The sequence below is a fragment of the Dermacentor albipictus genome, chromosome 2, assembly GCF_038994185.2.
Source record: "Dermacentor albipictus isolate Rhodes 1998 colony chromosome 2, USDA_Dalb.pri_finalv2, whole genome shotgun sequence".
NCBI classification, from domain to species: domain Eukaryota; kingdom Metazoa; phylum Arthropoda; class Arachnida; order Ixodida; family Ixodidae; genus Dermacentor; species Dermacentor albipictus.
In genome coordinates, this window is record NC_091822.1 from 180,339,702 (window position 1) to 180,366,167 (window position 26,466).

At 45.4% G+C, this 26,466-nt stretch overlaps 3 protein-coding genes across 6 annotated transcripts in view; 1 reads left to right on the forward strand and 2 right to left on the reverse strand.

Annotated features, from left to right (window-relative positions):
- The window catches only part of Nep3 (Neprilysin 3), a 185,285-nt gene extending 176,584 nt beyond the window's left edge, over nt 1-8,701 (reverse strand). For both annotated transcript variants that reach the window (XM_070534531.1, XM_070534529.1), the window contains exon 1: nt 8,525-8,701. The gene's annotated coding sequence lies outside the window, so the exon portion shown is untranslated. The remainder of the gene's footprint in view (nt 1-8,524) is intronic.
- The window catches only part of LOC135919314 (immunoglobulin domain-containing protein oig-4-like), a 380,763-nt gene that overhangs the window by 245,032 nt on the left and 109,265 nt on the right, over nt 1-26,466 (forward strand). The gene's annotated exons all lie outside the window — the stretch shown is intronic.
- Plod (procollagen lysyl hydroxylase) overlaps nt 13,944-26,466 on the reverse strand; it is a 171,924-nt gene continuing 159,401 nt past the window's right edge. For both annotated transcript variants that reach the window (XM_065453045.1, XM_065453044.1), the window contains 6 exons: nt 25,972-26,085; nt 24,953-25,021; nt 24,296-24,400; nt 23,592-23,738; nt 20,942-21,070; nt 13,944-16,872 (listed from right to left, as the gene is read on the reverse strand). In XM_065453045.1, the coding sequence (XP_065309117.1) occupies nt 16,717-16,872; nt 20,942-21,070; nt 23,592-23,738; nt 24,296-24,400; nt 24,953-25,021; nt 25,972-26,085 (720 nt within the window). In that variant the 3' untranslated portion in view covers nt 13,944-16,716. The remainder of the gene's footprint in view (nt 16,873-20,941; nt 21,071-23,591; nt 23,739-24,295; nt 24,401-24,952; nt 25,022-25,971; nt 26,086-26,466) is intronic.

Here is a 26,466-nt window from a genome sequence, read left to right on the forward strand (position 1 = left end):
GCCGCCGCGTCTTTGCTAACGCGACGTCTTCGTCTCTCGGCTGGCCTTTCGTGTTTTCGTCGCATAACAACGCCGCGGAGCGCGCAAGCTTGGCGATCGAGAAATAAGGCACGTTCTTTGCGTTAGCAAAAAAAAAAAAAAAAGCGTCCGTTTATGATTAGCTTGATCGATCTTTCTCGCCCTCTTCCGTAGGTGGATACTTTTTTTTTCTTTTTCTCGGTCTCTCTCTCGACAGAGTTGCTAAACAATATTTCTCAAACATTTTTATCGTCATTCGTGACAATACTTGATAAACTCGGTAAACAATGTAGAGACAGCCGGAAGGAAGGCATTTCTTCAACGGGGCTGGGCCGAATGTTCGATATATCGAATACGAATCGACTACTTGTTCTGATTCTGTGGGACTCAAGAATTTCATGCGCACCACATCCGCAGGGAACGATGACATTCGTTCCCACTTCTCCACCCCTTGGGCAGCGTCGCCTCCTCAATCGAACACGACTCGCTCTGCAGATGTCGTTGAACTTTGAGTTCAACCACAGCGCGTCAAACTATTATTGTAATTAAAGACCATACTTAAGTGCTCGCGTAAAGACGTCAGTGGGATAGTATTGATTACGTATTAGCGGCTCCTTTTTCCTCGAGCGACGAGAACAATGTGAAACATGAAAGCTTTCTTTGTTGTTGTGGCCTGAACTCATGGCTCATACCGACGAGGGAGGTTAGGCACACTGGAGGGGATAAAACGTAGACACAATAATAATAAAAAAATTCTTCTTCGTCTTGGTTACATTCGGACGTACATTTTTTGGCTAAAATGCGATACTGTCGCTATAATTGGACGGCTCTCCCATGCTGGCTACCTCAGATGCCCGTTGTTCAGCCTACGTATTCACAAATACTTAACAAGCCCCCAGCCAAACATTGTAGATTAATAAAACTTCAGCATGTGTTATGTGTGTATGATCATTCTCTGTAGCAGAAAGGAACCGCTGCCGCGCACGGTCATCTATTGAGGGCACAGGTGAAGTGGTGAAATTGTAGAAGTATAAGCCTCTTTTTTCCAATCAGAAGAAGTCACCGTGCGGTTTGAAAGAAGCGCCCCGCCAACGCGGCGAAAATACTTCGCCGGGGTTACGTTCCACGTGATTAGTGCCTTACAGCTACGTAACACAAATACAATGGCGTGAGTGAGTGGATCATTTGGATGAAATGGAAAATGTTGGCAACTATCCACAAACGATAAATTGTACGAAGATCAAATGATGATAACATGAGGTGATATAAAAAAAATCATTCCGGAAATAATGCACATTTCGTAGACGTGCTTAAACACTCAATATCGAAAAGTTGTAAAAGAACGGTTCATCCTTTACTTTCTGCAATGAAACACAAGTCAATAAATCGAGTCAATCTAATAATACAAAATAAATAAACATATAAGAATTGAATAGTATTACATAGCTACAATATCACTTTCAGTAACGAAAATGGTTGAAATTTTAGAACTGACCGTTGTAATGACGCGTAATACACGCTCTATAATCCACTAGTACTTGCTGCTGCTGCCTGCTTCTCCGCAACCCGCCGTGGTTGCTCAGTGGCTATGGTGTTAGGCTGCTGAGCACGAGGTTGCGGGATCGTATCCCGGCCACGGCGGCCACATTTCGATGCGGGCGAAATGCGAAAACACCCGTGTAGTTAGATTTAGGTGCACGTTAAAGAACCCCAGGTGGTCCAAATTTCCGGAGTCCTCCACTACGGCGTGCCTTATAATCAGAAAGTGGTTTTGGCACGTAAAACCCCATAATTTAATTTTTTTGCGTCTCCGCACTGCAAGTGAGGAATGTAAGTACTACAGAGGCGCGGTAATAGAGAGGAGTTTTTCCCCGAGATCACGCCGCTTTACGAGGCTTACGAGCCATGCCGCATCGTCTGCGCTTGCATGGGCGCGCGGACGCGAGCTTTCCTAGGTATACTTTGTGGCGCAGAATACATTTCTGGAAAAGGGACAGAAGAACGGGAGACAGTGAAGCGCCAAACTACCAACTGTTTAATGACAGCCGGAGCAAACGCATAGAAGAAAAAATTGGAGGGCGCTTAAGCTTCGCCTTCAAGAGTGGAACGCGACAGCGTTCCCGTCGACCCGTCAATGGGCTACGGCACAGCGACTACGCGCCCCGCATCGGACGCGGTGAGCGTCGAGCAACGCAGCGTTGGGCGCGGCAACGAAATGTGCGCCTGAGCAAGCGACGCACGAAACAGCTCGTTTCTAAGGCGACACCGCATTCACTAGAGACGCTTTTGTACCGCTTTGAAGCATCGAACTCGTGGCTGAGTGGAAAAGCGAGGCAATAAAGAAAAAAAACTCGTGGCTGAGTGGTAGTGTCTCCGTCTCACACTCCGGAGGCCCTGGTTCGATTCCCACCCAGTCCATCTTGCAAGTTGTTTTTTATTCATGAAATGCCTGCTGGGATTTATCGCTCACGGCCAACGCCGCTGACGCCGACGCCGACGACACCGGCTTTTCTGCGACACGAGCTCCTTAACGCTATCGCGTTAAAATACAACTTCCGCTCATGCGCAGGGAGCCAAGGTGTGACAGAACAACGTGGTCATGATAACATACTTTGTATGAAGCACATTTCTGCGGAATATAATACGATAGATGTATCGCTGACACAATCGCGAGCTTGCGCGCGTCCGCGAGCGTACGTGTGGTCTAGTCTTCAGGCGCATGTTCCTGCGGCGAGCGTCGGCGTCGGTGTCGGTGGCGTAACTAAGGGAAAGATGAAAGAGCGAACGCGGAGCAGGATATGAAAGACGTGAGCCGCGAACGGCGGAGATCAATGCGAGCGGCCCCTTCGGTGACGTGCGCGCTGGAAACTGGTGTCATGCGTATCCGCCCAACCATTCGTTTTGCACTATCGCATGCTCGGGTCAGCTCCCGCTCGCATTTGTTTGGCTTGCTTGGTTTCGTAACGTTCGCGCTTTTATCAATTGCCGTGGTTTCGGAATGTTTTGTAATCTGATTATATGCGCGAATCGAATTGTGTAGTACTTTCTGGAAGCCACGCGGCACCAGCGATTACGCTCGAACCTTCGACGAGTCATGTATAAAAGCCGATGCGCTTGACCCGCGGATCAGATTTTCGACGATCGCCGGCTCTGCTACATGTCTCGTTCAAATTCATTGCCTCAATATATCGCGGAATGAGAACACGTATAGTGTAACACTCAAGTTTTGCATTGGGGAGTTACGTAATAGGTGGTAAATTTTTTTCATTCTATCATTTTTGTATACATCTCAATCTTTTTTTTTTTTTACTTTCCCAAAACTTCTCTATCTACCTTGGACCGCTACCTATGCGTGTAACGGATCCGGTGGTATCAATCTGCTCTCTGCTTTTTTGTCTACCAATACTCTAAACGTCTCTTGCTTATCTTGACTGTTGACCGGTTGATGTTTCCGTCCACTTCAAATCCAAGCGATTCTCGAAGGTGTACGTTACCTACGGGGCTCACTGGTTAAACCCCCTCGCATTACATTAGGATTTGCTGAGTGGTCTCTGGATTTTCGCTGCGGCGTACACACGCCTCATTTTCTATGGATTTTCGCTGCGGCGTACACATGCCTCATTTTGCTGCAATATTTGCTCCGGTACGTTTTTTGCCCTAAGGCAACCAGCTCGAGCCTCAAATAGCAAGATACTGCACTTTCTGTTATCGTACAAATTTTCCCTTCTAATTTATTTCTTCCCGTTTCCGTAAATCTGCGTGGTCTTTTTTGTTTCCATTATTTGCATCCAATTCGCTATCTGTTTTCGTCGCATTCTTTTTGCTGACTCCTGCTTGTTTTCTTATACTTTCAATTACCCTGCACTTGGTTGCCGACTTTCTTCACCTCTTCCTCCATTCTGGGTTCACGCTTTTCGGGTACAGGTATACTTATGCACTTTAGCCACCCATTTCGTTTGATCCATGTTCCCGAGCCTTTCTTCAAAACAAATTTTGCTCTGCGCTTCTCTGACATTTAAAAGACGCCCAACCCATGTCACCCTGCACTGCCGCATTCGTGATTCGTTTCCCGTGGGCTCCCAAAACCAATCGGCCTACCGATGTTTGGTCAACTTCCCAACGCCGACAAGATATCCAATTTTAAGCACATAATGGCATTTGCATGCGTCAGCGGTGGCACCATCACTGCTTTCCAGATTCCGCGCACCACTTTACAGTAATTGCGGCGAATGTTAGGCCATGTGGCGCGCACTCTGGCTTCAGCTACGGCGGGAAATTCTTGCTAAACGGAGTGTATAGACGGAGTGTGTGCCGCGGCACACATAGAGCGATGTGCGCCGTAGTGTCATTGCCCGACCCCTAGGAGGGGGCGCAGCTGCAGCGCTGCGAGCAATCTCCGTAAAGAAGAAACAATGGAAACAAGAGAGAAAGAGAGAGAGAGACAGAGAGAGAGAGAGAGAACACGAAGAGACTCGCTAGGGAAGTCAAGTTCGCTGCTGAATGAGCGCGTTGCGGTACCGCGCTAGCAATTCGGGAGCTCGTCACCTGCGGCTTGCCCTCCACGATGATGGATTCAGTGTCAGCCCGCGAACACGAGGGGGACCGAATGTGAGGCGCCGACACGCTACCGCGAGTAGCAAACGAGAATAAAATATATAAACAAGTAGCGAGGTCGCAGGTCGTCTTCGACGCGCGACGTCAACGGAGCGAGTCAAGGTGAAACGATGAATGCGAAGAGTATACACGGCTATCGGTTGTGTGTGCGCTAACGGGCGAGGCTTCGACGCCGCGGGAGCGGGCGGGTCTGTGTGTCGGAGAAGGGTAAACGGACAAAGGGCCCCGGCTTACTCAACGCCTTCCCTTTTGTTCGCCGCAGGAGAGAAGTACAGATAGTACACGCCCCTTAGTACAATCTATACATCGCGCTTCTGCAGTTTAGACCCCACGAATGAGCTTAGCACTCGGCGTTTTTTTTTTCTCTTCCAACTTTTGTTCCTGTAGACATCTCCGCATTCCTGCGAAATGCCACGGTTTACTCACCTGAGTCCTTATTCACAAAGACGTTTTTTACGCAGGTGCCAGCAGGTGGCATACGTGTGTGTGTGTCTGTGTGCTTGTGAGTGCGCGCGCGTGTGCGTCTGTGTGCAGTGGCGTAGCTAGGTCGTCTGGCACCCGGGGCCCTTGGGTTTCTTGTCACCCCTCCCCCCCCCCCCCGCCGGGTGTAGCCGGCGGAGAGAGGGGTGTCTTCAGACGTATATGACACCCCCCCACTGGCCCCTTGTACCCGGGGCCCATGGCCCCCCGGCCCCCCCTGTTGCTACGCCACTGTCTGTGTGTCTTGTGACGATGGCGTAATGGAAAGGACAGACACTACAAATGAAGTTTTGAACTTACAGCTGCCGTCGTAGTAAAAGAAAACAGAGCAAGAAGCAACGTAAGCTCCCTAGCTTCTTAACGTTTCCGCACGCTTTTAGCCTCTCCCGAGTGTACATTCCGTTTACTTTCTATAAAAATAAAGCAGACGTTGTTCAGCAATAGCGCTTTCTATTTGCATACGTCTATACATATACCAACTTATCTAACTTCTTACTGTGCTCCTGTCTCCTGATATGCAGAGGTGTTCTTGCGTATGTTCCGATATTAGACGTGACAAAGACTACCTAAGGAACAAGGATCGCGTAAGCCGCTTATAAAACAGTGCGCAACTCCCATTACAAAAATCTCTGGAGTCTGTTGAATCTCCGACGCAGTTCATGCTACTGAATGAAATGTCAAACGTGCCCGGGACAGTTATCGAAAGCTCCGTACGCCTATTACAGGCGCACACGCAGCAACACAAATTTACAACTTCATATTTTTTTTTTCAATTCTCGCAGTGCCTTCGAAATATTGTTGTAATGCTCAAGCAGTCGAGTGTATCCTCATGCCGGTAATCTCGGGGCGCTTTTCGATTACCCGATGTCGGCTCGCTTTTCGATTACCCGCTTTCTAGCGAAGCAACTAATTAACGGCTTAAGCACGGCTGTCCTAAGCACCGGGCCCGGCACACCTGCGTGTCCACTGCACGTTCCTTCACGAGCTAGTTAAAGAGAGGCTTTTAATTTGAAGCGCCGTTGATCAAACATTCAGTGCCTGGCTCCTCCGTGATGTGCAAACAGCGACCGACTAATGAAACGGTGGTTTATTTACGAGCTAATTTACCACTGCGATCAACGCTCGCTGGGGAGGTGGACATTCTAGGTGACAGCTCGGTACACAGTACCAGTGCTTCGAGATAATACTCGCAGCAACACAAATTTACTTCTTTTTTTTCTTTTTTAATTCCTCACACTGCCACAACGACGCAGAGGAAGCCGATAATCCGTGCACTTTCCAGGTGGTGTGAATAAAGAATAATTGTTCGTTATTTGTTATCGCATGCATTTTATGGCTGTTGATTTTTATGTGGCGGCAAGAGAGCAAAAGCGCATTTTATAGCCGTCAATCCTAAGGGTTCATGACTATTAAGCAAAGGATATGTACAAAAAAAAGAGGAATGAAAGTGCCTGAGGACAATTAAAATAATTCTCTCTAAACATGCACGCCGATACACCCTAGATGTATAGCTAATTTGTGATTACCTAACAGCAAGCGAACCTAACCTAGTTGGCGCGTTCGCACCACTTGCCAAAGCAGCTTCCTGCAAAGCGCGCTTTTCTGCGCGCCACAAGAGTCACGACAGACAGCCCACTCTCTGTCAACGGCGCCTGCAAGTGCCGACAGGTGTTGTTCGCACATGGATGTGTCAAATTCTCTGGACAGTCGTTAAGCGTAGTAACGTTGTGTGACCGATGATAGTAGTTAGCGTCAACTACGTCGTCTTTCACTTCTGTCTTTACTTTCACACAATAAGTAAACACTACGTCGTCGAGTGTGGAACTGTGAACTTGCGTCTTTACTGGCACAGTAGCTCGGTGATCCATCATCGGCGTTTACAACGGAAACCGCCTCTCTGAAAGCGCTAGCGGGTTTTCTTCTTTCCCCCTCGCCCCATTTTCTTTTCTTTTCTTCCTCCATGTCGAACGTAGTGCGGCGGAGTATATCACCTCTGAACAGGCAGGGCAAGACAACAAACATCAAGAAAAAAAAAGATGGGCAATACACAATGCAGAAGCTGCAGCGTCGAGCGGAGTGCGTCGATCGCGGCTCGAGCAGCAGCGGCGAACGCCAACAACCGCCGCAGCAACCGCAGACGCCGCCACACCTGTCGGGCCGGGGGGAAGCCAACCACGAAAACCCCGGCGGCGGCCAGACCGCGCAATATTCTGGCCGGGCTCCAAGCCGAAAGGGAACGTGCCGAATGAAGACCTCTGCAACCGCCGCGATAGCCGCGGGCAGTAACTGACAGCGGGGGCTGGAACCGAGAGACGTCTTCTTCTCCTTACGACATGGCATTCTCGGGGCTCGTGCTAATTAAGATTCGCGCATTGTGTTCCTCGCCAACGTCGTCGGGGAGGGAGAAGGGAATGAAGAGGCGACAAAACGGGGATTCCCGGCGGCAGTACTCCGCTTCGCTCAGAGCGCGAACCCCGAGCCTCGCGCCCACAAGTATGCACACACATACGCTGGGAAACAATCGAGCTGCGTGGCCGCTGCTGATGAGGGGGAAAGAAGGGCCAGCAGGCGGGAGCGCTGGAGGCAGCCCTCCCCGAGCTCGAGTGCCCAGAAATCAATACCTCGGCCTGTTTCGCACGTATGGCCAGGTACAAGCCCGGCTGGAAAGAAGCACGCGCTACGCCACAGACAACGTTTGCAAGAAAAACCAGAGGTCAGTTCGCGCAAAAGGAGTTTTCTCTCGCGGGCGTGCGCCGGTTTAAGACGCGTCGGAAGACTGGACCGCATCTCGGCAGAACAAGTCGTCGGGCGCGGCAGCGGCGACGCGACAACCCCGTTGCTGGGACCCAGCACAGTTTGCAAACAGACGGCCTACAACGTTTTTCCGACGCCCACGCCCCACTTGTTATCCCGCCCCTTTTAACGTGCCGCCTTAGGGAAGCGCTGCTGCTGAGAAAGCAGTCGCATCTGCGAAGTACACACGCGGGCAGCGCTGCACGCGACTCTTCCCGTGGTTACGTTTATTCGACGAGCCTTGTAAAACCGATCGCCTTTGGGCCGCGGTTCGTGCGACGACTTCATCGACTGCACAAGTCTGACGCAAGGCTCCCCTTCCCTTTTCCGCGGTCATACCTCAAAGAAGGACACCAGCGCTAGGTAACGGGGTTGGTGCATCTATTCGCACAGACCGTAACCTGAGAAAGAGATAGCTCAGACATCGATACATCGCTTCAAGAAGAACGCAAACACTACAGAGCACGCAATGCACCGGTAAGCATAGGGACGACCGGGCCTTTAAGGCCTGACAAGAAGGCCAGCAAAGGCAGCAGCAGTAACAGCAAACAGCGGCAAGCGGGTACCGTGCAGCAGAAGAGCCTGCGAACAGCGGCGACCGAGTCGCCGGAGCCCTCACCGTGTCGCGAAGACGTTGCCACGGCGACCGGATCAGTCGCTCGCTGGTCCGCTGTGGCGCGTTGCTGTCCTGCACGGCCAGAAGCGAGTTGACAGCGGCGGGCTGCGCTACCGCAGCTCACGCGGAGGAGGTTGCATCGCCAGCCGACCACGGCGTCGTTGCTGAGCCCGCCATTCTGCCGCTGATGCGCGATGCGAGACGTTGTCGAGCGGCGGCGGCGACGACGGTGGGAGACCGCCGCCGGCTTTGAGCTGCGCGACATCTGGAGGAGCCGAAGACAGGCCAACGGCCCGCGCCTAGGGCGCGAACCCGCGAGGGGGCGTCAGGCGTCCGAACGCTTCGCGAGAGCGTCTTGTGGAGCCGTGTGGTTTGCCTCAACGCTTCTCCCACGAGTTCCGCGCAGTGGGGATAGGTTAATGTTAATATAACGAATCAGCTCCGAGCATCCTTTGGTCTTGGCAGCTGGCTAAACGCAGCTCGGATATGCTAAGCCGCACTGCTTAATTAAGATCGCTCACTGGGTATTTGAGATTCGAACTTCATTCGGCATTGAAGCCGCTACAGGCGTCGATCGCTCATGTTAAAAAATTCCAGTCCATGTGAACAAAGAAACAAAGCCTTTGTTATTAGGGTATTTGTAGACTTATCGAAGACTTTCGATTTACTGAACCGCGATGTGCTTCTAATGAAACTAGAGCGTTATGGTATTCGTGGAAAGGCACAGATGCTTTTCAAATCATATTTGTCTCGTAGAAAATAGGTTTATTTGAATGACGCGCTCTCCGAAATCAAACCTGTGTTCTGTACTGTTCCACAGGGCAGTATATTAGGGCCTTTACTCTTTAATCTATACATAAATGATATTTCAAACATCAACTCCACTGCCAAATTTGTTACATATGCTGATGATACCAGCATCTTTTTTTTTCTGGAAATGGCATCAATCATCTCGTTCATGTGTGCAGTGACACAACGAGTGTACTGCGAAAGTGGACTGAATCAATTCCATCTGCATAAATGACACGAAAACAAAAACCGTCATAATTCGTCCTAAAAACAAGCGTCTTCCTTGCAGCTTGTATATTTTATTAAACTTAAGACACATTGATATTGCTGAGAAGTTTAAGTGCCTGGGCATAGTTTTTTCCGCCGATATGTCATAGGAGCCCCGTGTATGTCATATTACCATAAAGTTGGCACAATATAACAGGAGTTGTCGATCGTCTAAGATATATCCTTCCAAAGCCTATAAAACTACGGCTATATAATTCCCTCTTTTACTCCTACTTAAATTATTGTCACTTAGTATGGGGCACAGCAACACTTACTTGCCTTCAGCGTATATATATGTATGTTACAGAAAAAGTTCCCGCGCCACATATTCAATGATCCCTGGTGGGCACCCAGCGCTAATCGTTCTTAGGAGCCGTGTAATAAAAACACATAACTTGTACAGATACCGTTTGAATGTAAGGTTGAAACTGGAAAATCGTAGAAATATAAACTACCTGCGTAATCTTGGACATTTACATACTCAGGAATCAGTTCACTCAACAAGAAATGCGGAAGTCTGGACTGTACCTACACCTCCTTTGAATTTAGGTAGGGAACGTTTGAATAATATTCTTCCTGCCCTATTAAACAGATACGAACGCAATAAGTTTAACCCGTTTAGTTCATCAAACAGTCATCTGCGTGGCTTGTACGTTACCGACTGCGAACACCCTTTTATTGTGCCTATACATACCTTGTACAACATTTGATTGTTTTGTTGTGCTTGTTTAAAATTGCTACATAAGTTACATATTTTACTGCTAAGTACACGTGTTATATTGAACTTGTATAATGCTTGATTGCTATGTACATGTATTATATAAAACTGTGCCGCTTACCTGCTGATAAGGTAAAAGGGTCTGCAGCTTTGTCAAGCCGTATACTACAGCTTTTTTTCTGTAGCTCCTCTGTATCTTTCTTTTTGGCAAGGCAGAAATAAATGAATTTGAATTTGAACATGGTGGTTCTGACACGCCTCACGAGATACATGGATGATGGAGGACTTTACTCATATAACATGGTTGGATTTCAACCCAAGTTATCGACGCAGGATATTATGCTCAAACTCAAACATCAGATCGTAGATGCAGGTGCGAAAACTCTAGAGACCAAGGCCATAATACGGCTACTGTCACGCACAAGGCAATACTACAATATCTCCAAGAGCTGTATGTATACAGGACGTAAAACATGCGGGTACATCAAACACTTCTTGACGGATCCTACCATAAACATTTAAATTGGCGAAACCAAATCGGAGGCGCTCAAACTAGGTAATAGTATTACCCCGCAGGGTTCAGTCCTATCCCCCTTTATATTCAACGTGGCAACGACCGGTCTACCTGCGAGACTCGAAAAGATAGAATATCTCGGACACAGCCTATGCGCGGACGACATCACCCTCTAGGTGGCGGTTGGAAGCGATGGGCATGTGGAAAAGATCCTCCAAACAGCAGTAAACACGGTAAAAGAGACAAAGGACTGAGATGTTCCTCGCAAAAATCAGAACTTCTGCTCTATAGACCCACATGCAGGGGTCGAAAACGCATTAAGGAAAGGCCGGGCATTGTGGCCACAGTAGAAAGCACCAGGATAGCGATAGTGGAGAGCCTGAGACTACTGGGACTCCGCATATCCAAAAACGGCCCATAATCGAGAAACCATTAGACTACTGGAGAACAGCGTTCAACAAACAACCAGACTAATAAAGCAGATATCCAACAGGAAGTATGGCATGAAAGAGCACAATCCCATTCGATCAATAGAAACATTCGTAATCAGTCGTATCGTATATGTATGTGGTCCTTTACCTTAAGCTCTACGCTGCGAAGAAAACCAAGATAGGATGCGTCATTACAGGGGCGTATAGCAAGCCTAGGGACTTCCGGCAAATGCGTAATACGAAAAGTCCCTGGCTCCCGGTGTGCACAACACACTATACAAACTTATTGAGGCCCAGAGAGTGGCGCATTATGAATGACTCACACAGAGTTTGGCGGGGAGATACATGTTAGACGACGTCGGAATAAGCTACGAAGCACAGCATGTACTGCGAAGAGATATCCCAAGGAAAATAAGGGAACATCTCTCAATACCCCCAATCTCCAGAAACATGCACCCGCAGTTTTACAAAGATAGAAGAATCACAATAGCGATGGCTCTCCTCAGAATATTCCGTAGTGCCAGGGACGCAGTCTATGTGGACACGGCGGAGTACAAAAATAGAGTATGTCGACAGTTGCCATCAGTCTAGAGGGCTACTCCAGTGTTAGTGGCACTGTAAAAACAGGAAAGGCGGACGTGGCGCAGGCGGCTGCCTTAGCACTGGCATAAGCCTCCGCGGAGGCTAACATCGTAGTCAGCAACTCCAAGACCGCCGCCAAGAACTATGCCAAAGGAAGAATCACGCAGGAAGACCTAAGAATTTTAACCAACTTTCGTGAAGATCGAGATGTACACATTATAGGGGCCCCCTCACACTCCTGACTTCCCGTGAACAAAACAGCGCACAACCTGGCTCGAGAACTGACGGACCCAGCAGATGAAACGCAAATACTGGGAACGGAGAGAGAACGAATCACCAGCTTTAACGAGATCACCGACACTATAGATTGGGAAGGGCCCACATACCCCCGGCACACTCCTCGCCAAGTATATAGACGGCAAGCGACGGCATGGCAACTCTTACAAACAGATACATACCCGAGCCTGGTGGCCTGCCACCGTTACTACCCGGACCTTTACACGGATAGGGTGTAGATTCTGTGAAGGAAGGACGGATCGACAACATATGGTTTGGGCTTGTCCTCGGACAATCACAGAGAACAGAACACGTAATACGAGAGAGCAATGCGAGACCAAGTTGCTCAGCTGTGCAACGGAAGACCACTTTATGGCAATCCAGCCAGCTGAAGATGCCACCAGGGCCCAAGGGCTCGAGGCCGTCATGTAGGTAGAGGCGCCTAGGTCTCAAATCTGCTGTACTAAACTAAAGTTTATTCCTCCTCCTCAGCTATTCCCCTGTTGTTGGAACTCGTTCCTTGCCCGCCGTGGTTGCTCAGTGGCTATGGTGTTAGGCTGCTGAGCACGATGTCGCGGGATCGAATCCCGGCCACGGCGGCCGCATTTCGATGGGGGCGAAATGCGAAAACACCCGTGTGCTTAGATTTAGGTGCACGTTAAAGAACCCCAGGTGGTCGAAATTTCCGGAGTCTTTTACTACGGCGTGCCTCATAATCAGAAAGCGGTTTTGGCACGTAAAACAACATAATTAATTATTAACTTATTCCCTGCGGTAGCAGCAGTATCGAACAATTCACACCGCCATAGTCCGAGCACTTTGATGATGCTATAAATCTTTGTGATGCACACAACTTCGTCCTCACCTGCTAGAGTATTGTCTGTCGTGGCCTCCATAATACGTGCACAGGCGGCACGACTCTCGGAGTCTGTCAGGGGCGCAAAATCTTGCGCAAACTGCCAAGCGCGACTGATGCGCAATAGCGCAGTGGTCAGCGCGTTCCACACCTACTCATCGAAACTCATTGCCACAGAGACACGAGTTCGAATATTCGTCGTAGGCAAAACTTTGTCCTAAGTGCGCAAACAATTATTTGGCTACCCTGCGCGTGTTCCCCCACGTTCGTATGTGCAACACCTAATTGGCTAAAATAATGAAACTATTGAATACCATGTGCTCTTCTATTAGCAGGTGCTAAAGTACTTTAGATATCTTTGACGCCACTTTACATACAGCTATCAGGTCGTGATCTATTGTCTGATAACGTGGAACAGAGCTGGGACTACCTTGTAGTGCAAACTGTCCTGCATTATACACAGGTTTTTGGGGCACAGATCGTGTGTAGTGCATGCAACGCAGCTTGTTGGGCAAACAATGTTGGAAATTTATGATCACTTTCACGTGAACTTTCTGATCATTAAAATTAAATTTTTTGCTTGCCGTTCTTTAGTTTTCTCTAAAATTTTGCAACTAGATTGCATTCTTTGTTCACACTGTTTCATGAAACACTCGGCAATATTCTTTGCATGCTTTGTCCCGAATTTCAGTTGCATACAAGTGGTAAAATCAGTCTTCAAGCAGCTCACTTCTACAATTATAAGGTTCACATACAATGAAGATGTTTCCTATATATTTCATGTAACGTGCATTCAATGATGTCAAGTGCTTCATTGAACAACGGAGACCAAAAAATGTGATTTCGCAGTAAAAATTCAGCGACAACAAAGCAGTAATAGGCGACTAATGAAATTTCATAAATATTTTCATCATTTTCAACATTTCATTAGAACTTGAGTAAGCCTAGCTGAAACGAGCCCTAAGAAAGTATGACAAGGTGCAAACAGGTGTTCTAAAAAACTGTTTATTTGTTTGTACAAAATACTTTCTCAAGCAGTTCTTCAACCACAAGTGTGCTCAAGTATTGGCTACAAATTAAGTCCGAAGAACCATGGGCTAAACAGTGATTGCAAATGAGTATTGGCACCTACAACAAGCCACTAGAAAAAAAAAACGGTTAACAGCAGCGAACACCAACATAAAACATTGGCGCAACAGAAAAGCAGAACACTTATGTCTTTGGATACATGCAACTTTCAGCAATATATTCTTCTACATTGTATGCAAATAACAAATTCTCAGTCACGGAACTAAGACACGCACCTGCACGATAGTTGGGCAAAAAAAACACTGAGTTAAAAGTAAGTGGCAGACACCGTAAAGTTTACTACAAAGTTCTTGCTAGGATCCAGGGTATACGAAAAAAAGTTAGCATCCTCAAAACAGCAAAACGCATGCTGTAGTAAACTAGTCAACAATGATTCCGTACTGTTCTTTTTTCTCAGAACAGTTTCAGCACTGGTAAAAGACTAGACTATATGGAGAGAAAAGAAACAAATGCAGTCTAAACAAGCATCAACAAAAGCTTAAGCAGCTTGAAAACACACAAGACAAAATGGCGACACATAAATAGGGCGTAAGAAAGTTGAAAGCATCGACTGAAACCTCACCGTGGCAGTTTGGCACTTTTAAGACACGCACAGCTAATGCTTTCATAAGTGACAGCACACTCCTAACATGTGTATACAAAAAAAAATGTGCAGCTGATCGCAAAAGTGTTTGGAGCATGGAATAAGCATAAAAGTACGCTTTTCTTGCAACTTGAGCACTCACCCAGGAAACCCAATGAGCAATGTGATAGTCATGTGTGGAAATATCCACCGCACATTTTGATTTAAAGTCAAATGCATTGTCTGTAATGAAGGTTTGCTTTTTCTCAGAACCCATGCTCTGAACACCTTTGCAGGTAATGTACCAGTGAAAATAACAGCACTAGTGTTGGATAAGGACAACTCCTGTACACGGCAATTTTACACAGGTACAGGGTACAATTTGCAATATTTTTTACAACAGACTCTAATGTAGCACAGGATCATGCATGCGTGCAAAGATCTGATAAAGAGGCAAAATGCGGCATTGCACATACCAATACATTGTGTTAGTCGCCGTTAGCAATATTGCTAGAATGTGATAATATATAAAATGTTTACTGACATTTTTAAGCTGTATGTTCTGCAAACTATAGTAAAAGCATACATATCATTAACATGCAGTCATTATGCATGTGCTCTGTGCAATTTGTCAAATAAAAGCATGAAAAATAAAATGACGTTACAGTGAAGTAGTCTAGCATAGTACAACAAGGATTGAAAAGTGATTGCTTCATCTCAATGTTTATCATTCCTTATGGCTGTTCGATAGAAATTGCTGTGTCATATGGCAATGAATATGCCAAGCTCATCTTAAGATTACAATTATTTACTGCAAAATAATTAGACAACATGAATGACAAAAAATGTTTGTCTTTACAAAAATCGCTACATTTAAATAATTGAAACCCTCCGACAGAAAACACCCAGTGCTTCAGAAAGAAAGACAACCCAGAAATGCACAGCAAAGCTGGCCCACACCAGGAAACTGTACTTGCTCAAGACAGACTTTGTGACAACAAATAGTCATTGCCTTGACATGCTTAGTGTGCTATGATACAGCATGTAAAGTAAAAGGTTTGACTAGATGCAAGAATGGCAGTAGCAGCAATTCAATTCAGAGACAAGTTCTTCACAAAAGTAGGGATGAAATGGTAGAAGATGACATTTTAGCAAGGTCATTAAATGGTTACAGAGCCACGATAATCATCATATGAAACAGTGACGAATGGTGTTTAAACCACAGTGCGATAAAGAAGAAAAAAGATGGTAGCTTAGTCTTTAACAAGTGCAGACGTTATGTCACCTAGACGTGTCATAAACCCCAGTTTACTATTCCAAAATATGACACTAGCACAGCAACTACATGCAATAACTTCAATTGTATGAACACTGCAGTTTGATGCAATATTTGGCTTATGCTGATTAATCAGCAAGAAAAAAGTAATTGCTCAGAACAAGAATTCATGACATAAAAACACAAGCAAAAGCTAGGAATTAAAAGTACTCAGTACATCATAGCACAGTGCATCATGTAAAACATGGTAAACCTTGCACATTCATCTTGAATTTTTAAAAAAGTACAAGTAAAAATGACAGTAGCAAGGACATTCAGTCATGACAGCTCCAAGTCACATTATGATACCAGACAGCTTTCCATGAGACTCTTGAAGGCACGTGTAAAAAATGTGGCTTTCCTATACTGTTGTCACACAAACTACATCCATTCATTTTACAGTTCTTTTACACCATGTGAGACTGTCTTGGGCATGTTAAAAATGCTTACGACAGAGCTCTTTTACCATGCTGGCTAGCATTTGCAAGAGGACCACAAGCTGCTGTGGTAGCACTATGATTATGCAAAAAAAGAAGATTGCATGACTTCACCACAAGATCCAGACATATTTAACAAAAACTAATTCCCTGGCAGAAATTCACAGACGATCGTTAAACTGTCAGCAGACTTCATGTACCTTGCACAGATTACTGTGTGTTGCAGCCATCATGAAGATTCTAAAACACCTCAATTTCATAAGACTTGCTGAAAAGAAGAACAAAATCTAGAAGCCTCTGCATTAAATGTATGAGTGCACATGGCCACATTAAAGCAAATAAAGAAAGAGATCCTGTCTTCAAGGGTCCACAAAAGAGACCATAATGTAGCGCGTTCCCTTTGTAACCGCCAATCCTTCATGGTAGTGTGTCAGGCGTCCAGGGTGCATCAAAGTCCAGCCACGTTTCAGGTCTATGACACTGCAGTTGTACCTTAGAAAGTGGCAGCCACCACCCTGGAATAAAATGAACGTAAATTTGCACTTTAGCTTGCACAAAATTGCAGCAAGGTTCTGTTGAAAATGTTGGTTATATATTGAAAGTTAAAAAGCATCGTCCCATTGATGTTCTACCATAAGAATTTTATTGTGATATCCATTATATAGACGCTCCAGGCGCATTTTCGCCGTCACCGTTGCCGTGATGTTTCGTATAAAGTCCAAAGGCGATAACACCGTCGCTGCGCGTCGCATACTGCATGTGCCAGTGAAACCACTTGAGGGAAGCCGACGATCGCGGCTCAATCTGGCGCTCGCAAAGGGAGAAAGCCGAGAGCAAACGAGCCATCTTCCATCGTGCGAAAGGCCGTGGGGAGACGGGAGGGAGGTAGGGGGCGGCGTTGTTCTCCAGCAGGAACTGTGCATTTTACAACCGGGCGCAGGGGGATCTGATGATTGTGGCTCAATCTCGCGCGCTATATATGGAGGAAAGCGTGGAGGCAGCACGGGAGGGAAGGGGGCGGCTTCAACTCCGCCAACATATGCGTACTTTGCACGGCCGCGCGCGGTCGCTCGGGCCCTATCTTGAAAGGGATCTGCAGATGGCTCATACCTTTGTGCGCACTGTATTCTCGACGCTCTCGTGTTGAAGCAATAGATTGCGAAGGTCACTTCGGCTTCTGCTGCTACCGCACTTGCTCACACCAGCGTTTTGACAGTGAGTGTCCGCGCTTATGGAATTTGATATGTTCATGTTTGCTTGTGGGTGCTGACACCATGCTTGTTAATTCAGTTAGTAAGCGAATGTTCCAAATTTATACGGCCGATAAAACTACTATCCTTACATTGTATAGCTGTCTACTAATTTGCTATCACAACTGATGCTTCACCTTTCCGGCAAAACTGCGACTTTTTGAAGAAGGGTTTAGAAATAATGGAGTCAGATAAAATAAAGGGAAATCAAATGGAGGTTAACTAGAATTTAAAAAATTGTTTGCTACCCTAAATAAGGGAATGGGAGAGGGGACGTAGAAAGATGAGAGAGACAGGCAAGGAGCACTGACACAATCACAGCTCGTCCCTATTATTGCAGACTGTCACAGCACAGTATCATTTGTAGTGCACAAAAGCACCAATTCAGGCTACAGTCGCTTGAGCAAGTCCGTTGTCCATAAAAACTACAGCAGTGCCTTCTTTTTTTTCTCTCAGATGCGGTGGCTTATGAGGTCGGCACTATAAAATGATTTGCAGAAGTATAAAACTATCGGAGACAGACGCACATGGAATGTGAAGTGATTGTACGAGCAGGCATACCTTTCCGCAGGCATGATACCTTTTTTTTGCAGCAGAGGCTTTCTCCAAATGCCTCAACTAGCGTTCACAAGTGACAATCCTCACCTGCCTTTTCACATAAGCTGAAGGCCCCTACGATGTTTATGTCATGATCCCCACCTCCCATATTTCCTTTTCCCTGTCCCTTGCTTATCTGTAGCACAATGCCTTTCTTGTGGTGGATTTGTGTTTTGTGGGTGCCTCTGAGTAGTTCCTACTGCTGCTGACTATTTGCGCACTGCAGGTGGTGCTTGTGGCTTGGAGGCAAGTGCCTGTGACATTGTCAGTGCTGGTGGGGAGAGCAGCTCCTTCGTGAAGCAAACACATGCTTTTATATTCAGCTGTTCAGGCATTCAGTTCTGCTTGCAGTCTACCTTGGAGCAGCACTTTGCAGAAATGATCGTCACCATGTGCTCTACTCTTCGTGCTTGTTGGTTTGCAATGGCTAACCTGGTGAAACGCCTTCCACATATTCACACCGACCTGACAAGAGCATCAAAAAGGAAATATTTAAAATCATGGTTCAGGTTTTCTATTAAGTTGACATTTACAATTTCTCTGAGTTTTCCAGGTTCTCCCTGAGTGCCTTTGCAAAATTCCTTGAATAACACAAAACAATGTTTTATGTCAAGACGGGCTCACACTATGTTGCCCAGTGCTGTCACTCTCTTGTAAGCATGTCAAAAAATAAGAAGTTACTTAATCCAGTTTCAATGGTAAGGAGTAGTGTAAAAAGGAAACAGAAGGGAGGGGTTCATAGAATTTACAATGAATCAAATGTCTTCGAAAAAAACATGGTAAAACCCATCGCAAATCGAGTCGGAACATCCTGAAATACGAATAAAAAGGAGATGCATACGGAAGAAAAAATTTTCGAATATGAGCTATTTCTATCAACTTATTGCAAGCGGATTGCATGGTTTGTCACAAGTGAGATTCCCTCTGAACAGCTGGTAAATCAATCTCAACTATCTTGACATACTCTCAGCTGGCTCAGTGTTGCATTTCACTGCTTTAAAGAGTTTATTTTGGTATAGATTTGGTATTTTGGTACCTGCTTGGCGTCAGCCAACGCTTTGTTTTTTGAGCTCAAGCTTCTTCGAAGGAGTAGTGGCACGCTTCCTGTCCCGGTCACTCCCAAATGCGTAAGTCCTTTCTGTTCTCGTTCTCTTCCCGCCACGCGTTCGCCCCATGGACTATTTGAAGCGTCCTTTTGGTCAGTTGTACAGTCAACGCCCTATTTTTCAGACTCCCTATCGGCCGCGATAACGTCCGAAAAATCGGGCATTTCTAAAAAATGAATGCATGTCTTTTACTGCCCCTAAACTCTCAAATCGCCACAGGCACATCTGAAAACTCTTTGAAGGCCTGCCAGTACATTTATTAGGCATGTCAGTGCTCATACTGTGACAGGAGATGGCGGGTGCACGTGTGTGCCGTGTGCAAAATTCATACTCACAAATTAGAGGTATACCTGAGAGTGGTGCGTAATACATCAATTTTGCCCGCTTTGGATGTCTTAACCGGTGCAGTTTATGGAATTGTGATATGCTTATTTATTACTGAATCACAGAGTTGAAAAATTGGTACTTGAGCCTCGTATATTGAAGGAATGAAACAACTGCCTCTTCTCACGCTTGTTATGCTTCACCTCAATACTTCTGCGTTTGCTCCACCGCGTCACATTGCTGTACTGAGGCGAAGCTGACTTTCGAAAACCAGCATTATATGCAACGCGCCGTGCTTTCCGAGCTTCGAAGCCAATAGCAAGGACCACAAAGGCGGAGTCGGTGCCATTGCTGACAGCTGCAAATTATTTCAATAAAAAACACGGCACAGAACGGCAAGAAGCTTAATAGCGAACGTCGAAGCAGCTAGGCCCAGCATTGCCGCGGTTGTGGTTACGGCTGCCAGCGGATCTGCGTGTGAGAGCGCCGGTTCGAGCCGGTGAGGTGATCAAAACGGCGGCGTTGGTGGCTTTGATTAATGCCATTTCGAACCTGCGGTAGGATGGTGAAGTGTTTCTTGGGTCCGAAAATTTCAGATGTTCTTATACACTTGCTCTATGGGCACGTGGTGGTACCGCGAAGCCGTCCGAATTATCGGGAAGTTATCGAGGAGTTGCCAACTGTACGTTGGCAACTCCTAGAGCGGACGAAAGACTATTCCTTACGATTACTCTCCGTTACTCGAGCCAGCATTACCGCGAGTTTCGTTCCCTTTCAATAAAATTACAGCTAATTTTCCCTGATAGAAGCACAAATTCCCCTTACCTTCCCGTGAGTATTTCCACACTATTGAAATTCTCTGAGAATTCCCGGTTTTCCCGATTTTCCCAGTTGGCAGACACCCTGTGGTTATTAGTAATATTTCTCCAAGTATTGGTGGTGGAATGTTAGCATGAGCAACATGCTCAAATTTTTAAATGTTTTGAGAAAACACATTTTTTGCAACATGAAATATTTCAAAAGGCATATATAGCTGTGCGATGTAGGTGCAATAACATAAGACAAGAAAGAGTATTCCTACGAGGGCACGGTTAGTTCGCGTCACTTAAATTTTTATGGCGAACACTCGATAAATTTGTTTGCGCATGGAGTAGATGCTTACATATCTACTCCTTATGCTTAGATTTACTATACCACAGAATCACAATAAGTGCAGACAATCTCAAATCACAAGCAACCTAGAGGAAGAAGGTGTGAAGATAGCCCACACTTCAAAGGAAGGCATAGTATTTTATAAGTACACTTACCTCGTAGTCCACACGAGGTCTGTTAAGTGCAATATTAATAGTGTATGTTGATGAATCATGGTGTGGACGTAGAAAGTACTGTTCCTCTGGATGATAACGAACAACAAAGTTCATAATGGCCTTTGGAGGCTGAAAAGAGAAAAATGACACTCATGTCAAAGAAGAAAACCCGTTCAAGTAGAGATATTGTTGGTGACACAGCTAGTGCGCAAAAACCTTCTAGCAAGTTTGCTATGCCTAACCACAAAGAACTACTCATGACGCTCATTTGAAGGTATTAAAAATGCCTTTCTGTAATCCGCAATGTTAAAAACGAAGAAATGTTTTCAGTACTAGTGTTATAACCTTAAGAGAAAGATTTACCTTGAGAGATCACATCTAAATACATGGGAGCATAGAAATCATGTTGCACGGCATCTCGTGCACCAAATTTAATAAGGCTCCTTTTATTTATGTGGGTCATCGATTCTTTTACAAAAGTCGTTGAATATTACAAAATTGAGAGAAAAATAGGCTCAAGTACCAATTTTTCAACTCTGTGATTCAGTAATGAATACGCATATCACAATTCCATAAACTGCACCGGTTAAGACATCCAAAGCGGGCAAAATTGATGTATTATGCACCACTCTCAAGTATACCTCTAATTTGCTAGTATGAATTTTGCAAAACTCTTATAAGTATTGTGATAACTTCATGTAAGCTGTAAACGCATATATAAAATTTGGCCACTCTAGATGCAGATGCAGTCTGACATCTGTTTTTGGTGCAATGTTGCGGATTTGCAAACTTCGTACTGCAATTTTTTATTGCGACAGCAATTACACGGACACTCCAGGCGCCTTTCTGCCGTCGCCGTCAGGTTCCGCATAAAGTCCAGGGGCGACAAGATCATCGCCTCGCGCCGTAAGCTGTATGTGCGAGTGAAAGGGTGCGAGGGTGAGCGGGCGAACGGGGCTCAATCCCGCGTGTGCCAGCGAGGAAGGCGGGCCGGAAGCGCGCCCTCTCCTGTCGCGTGCGAGGCAGGGGGGTGAGGCGAGGGAGGGGGGGCTGCTCCTTACGGCGCGGCTGTGCGGGCGCCGCATCTTGGAAGCGACCTGCGACGTGGCCGAAGTGCGGGCTCGCGCGGGCCTCATCTTCAAGACATAGGCGATGTTTTCAGAGTTCGCGTAGTGCCGGTAGCTTCGTATGCGCTGTGCGTTCGACGTTTCGTTCGCGTTGAAGCGAGAGATGCACGAAGGTCAATTCGATCGCTGACGCTGCCGCGATTCCTCACTCCAGCATTCTGACAGCGAGGTTCAGCGCTCATCGAGCGAGATGTGTTCATGTTTACCTGTGTGCGCGTGACACCATGTGTGCTAATTTAGTTAAAGCACATTGGCGGGTTAGTTGGTTTGAATTCACGTGAGAATGTGGAAGCGCGATTGAACGAGGACGTAGAAAGAAATAGAGACACCGCTGTCTCTGTGCGTTTGTTTCTATCTACGTCCTCGTTCAGTCGCGCTTGCACATAGTTTAGTTAATAAGCGAATGCTTACAAGTTTACACGGCCGATAAAACTAATATCCTTACTTTATATAGCTATCTACTAATTTGTTATCGCAATCGGGACTTCGCCTTTTGGGCGAAACGGCGACATTGTTTAAACTTGTCGATTTGCGGCAATCTTGCTAAAATTTCGAGGTCTTAAATCGGAATTCTGCTTCCCACAGTTATTAAAATTAAACTTTCCCTTTCATGTGCAAGAAATTTCACTCAAATTGTCCAGCTGTTTTCTGATGAGAGCATTTCAGCGTTTTACACGTATTGGAATAGGGAAATCGGAGGTGGCCCCCAAGCTAAAGCTCCCTTTTAATGCTTTGCTTCCAAGTTGCAAAATTTGAGTTATTGACTGTTTGCACATACATGCATACAGAAATGAAACTGATACGTTAAATAATCTCTCCAAGAGTAGAAGAGCTTATTTATATGATAACTGGAAGAACTCTACTTTTGCATCACGAATGTTTGCAGAACGTAAGTGGTACATTTCTGCCTTACTTATCGACTTCTATTTCATTACTAAGCTTGATTCACATCCAAAAGTGAACACTGTACAGAATATATAAGATAAGTTGTATATAAGATACCGTGCGCGGACTGCAGTTACGGCTACATTGGTGAAAGTGGCAATTTTGAGCGGCGCCTAAAGGAGCACATTAACGACGTGAAAAAAAAAAAAGTCACTTCCAGCGACATTTTTTGCTGAACACTTGCTGAACACGCAGAATCAAAGCAACACGATTTCAACTGGAGCCAAGCTTCAGTCATCTCCCAAGAAAAAAAACTGAACGAAGCGACAGTATCTGGAATCCCTGACTATCCAAACTATCCCTGACTATCCCTGACTATACAGCACGCAGGCTCAACCAAAACGATGCAAATCTCCCGCCAACATACGCAAGATGCCTGAAGCGATTATTGACGCGGATTTAAGCTGAAGGTTTTATGCCTCTCAGTTCAGTGAACAAGGCTTCCGTGTGGAAGCCGAAACGTTTAAGAATTTTTAGACAACCCCATTTTGGTCGGCGTTCTGTTTTTATTCCTATTATGCTGAACTGTGTATTGAGTGAAATTGAAGATGCTGAATGATATGATGAAAGATACTCACATCATGAAAGTATCCCAGAAACACTTTTTCTTGCACAGGCCTGATGTATTCTCTAAGGAAGAAGAGCCAGTGCTGTTCCAAGCCGACCTGATTCATGTGGATGTCCCTAGTCGGGACATTCTCGTAGCCACCAGCAAGTCGTTCGTCCTAGAAAAACATGTCACCAGAAGGTAAAACGCAAAGTAAAAGTTATAGACTTCAGTTAAACAAAAACAGCTGCTTGCCTCCTTTATTGGTTTTGCATGGGCAATATTGAAAGTCTGTTACAGCCTCTTGATGTCAACTGAACTTAATCGGTGGACATACCAGGTCGTATGTATTTACAGTCAATCGTATGTCTTTTTCCCATTTTGCTGGTCATAGAAAATGCAACAATTCTACCACTGCGTCCGATTCAAGACCTAAGTATTCAGTCTAACATATTTGCCTCCACATGCAAACCAAGAAATTTCAATCAGTGACTTCCCCCCCCCTCCTTTCTTGCCTAGTATCCTTGTTTCCCCATAAATATTTATTCGTTACTTTATTCAATATTCAACAATTACGTCCTCATATCCATATACGAGTCGATTCAACATTTTCTATATTTGAGTACCCCTAAATTTCTTTTTCTTTAAATAGAGCCAATAAAGCGTCTTAAAGTTTAAGGACAGAAATGCATTCTTTTTTTCAGGGTATCGAAAAACGTTGAAAAACGTTCTTACCTCATTCGTGCCGCTGGACCACTTTCCAAAATTTTCCATTATCTGAATCAGATGTTCACAGAAGGTCTCGGAGACAACAGGGAACCAGTACACATCTGGACAAGGCTAGAATGTATGAAAATTTCGACAAAATAAGCACAATTACCAATATTTAAGAACAACTGCACTATAATAGAGAGAAGAAATTTGCAATGAAAAGTTTCAAGTTCTGCAGCGGGCTTTATTAGGTCAAACGATTATTGTGCTAGAGTTATATCTATGAAACAAACATTAACCTATCTGATGTCTAGCCATGCTGTAAGCGATCCTATCTATGCCTTTTCCACAAATTTTTCATTACAGCCCATTCTTATACTACACATTTTTTATGCTCTCATGTTATATCTCATCCAACACTGACCACATCCTGAAAGCTGAGGTACTTGTCTACCATACAAGCCTTTACAGCTAGGACAAGTGTAGGGCTAGTCTTTCCGCTTCAATCACGTTCATACAGACAAAGCTCTGTACACCTAGCCTTTTATTGTCCCTACCGCACCTTCTTGTTTCTTGGCCTACTCATTTCTGTAATGCCTTTGGGCCTTGAAGGTACGTGAAACAAATAAAATGATCAAAAATAACAAATGGAGATAGGTGTCAAAATTTTATAGACCTCACCATATCAACTTTGTAGCTGGGATCGAGAACTTTGGTGTAATTCTCATGAAGGTAGCGCTGCTCCCAATCCTGAAAGTAGAGTAGTCCACATGAAAGCCAAGAAATACTAGCTAAACGAAAGACAGATGGCACAAAATGCTTCAAAAATACTGGCGTTGACAATAAAGAGATCGGCTTCATTTTGCTAGGTGAACTCCAGTATCGTTTTGAAGTAACTAGAAAGTTACAGTATTTCTCGCATGCACCACATGATGTGCCACAAGCAGAAACATGGAAAATACCAAGCAAGGTTTAAGTAGCAGCATGACATCAAGCAAAACAACATTCATAAGTTTTCTGCAATGCTTTACACAGTGAATAACAGTTTTGCCTAACACTTAATCAGTAGAAATTTAATGTTAGTCACTTAACATATAAGGAGTACCCTAGCACCATTAACACAGTGTGCTACTGGTGCAGAAGTTACGTTTTAAATTACCGTTAACTTTAAAAATCAGAAGTGACCTCGCAAGGTGAGTGCCATCCAACATGGAAGAAGTAAATAATTAGGAGAAATCATTGCGCAACACCAGTGAAGCCAAACTTATCGGCTCAACACGTAATCATCATGTAAGAGTGTGCGGTATGTTTTAGTGCTCCTGATCTGCAGGCAGAGCTATGGTAGGGCAGCTTATCATGCTACCAAGTGTGCACTGATTAAAAACTACCGGGAACCACACATTCCAGACTAGTACAGCGAGTCTGAGAGGTCACGTGCTGTGCAGATACTGCAAGACAAAAAAAGCAAAGGGAATGGCTTCACCGGGAGCTCCCTTATTAAGGCTGGTTGCGTGACGTAATGTTTTCCTAATTTATTTCATTCTTCCCGGGTATACAAAGAAATAAAGCAAAAATGGTTTGCCATCACTCCAGCAATCATGATAATTTGAAGGAAACTAGCACCTAAATGGTCTTGAACATACCAAACTACCCAATATAAGCTGCACTTAAAAATTCGGTGTAATGGCATTATTTCATACCTTTTGATTGCTGTAGATTTCATAGAAGTCCGGGTTTTTGTGCCTGATGTCGAACGTTTCAGCATTTATGAGATGACCGTAGTTATCCATGTTTGTCATGAACATAAATATACCCTAAAATAGAAAATATTTCAAAAGTTAATTACGAGAAAAATTTATACTACAGATATAAGAAACATATACACAGCCGCTAAACCATGTAAAACGTAGTTTATAGATCACACAAGAGCCGCTGTATTCTCAAGAGCAATTACACAGAAAGCCTCCACCCTGTAAGTTCCTTTACTCACACGGCAAAGCTACCACGCAGAAAAGCTCGCTTGCCGTTTCGTTACCTTTATTTACAACTTTCTGCGGCAATGAAGGGAAAGGTGCAGGGGTGGAGCTTCTACACGTGTGTTACCGCGCCAGCAGCGTTTGTGTTACCAGTCCGGCAGAGTTTGACAGCGCTTCTTTTTTTCTCCGCACAGACGCAGGATCGACGCAGCTTCCACG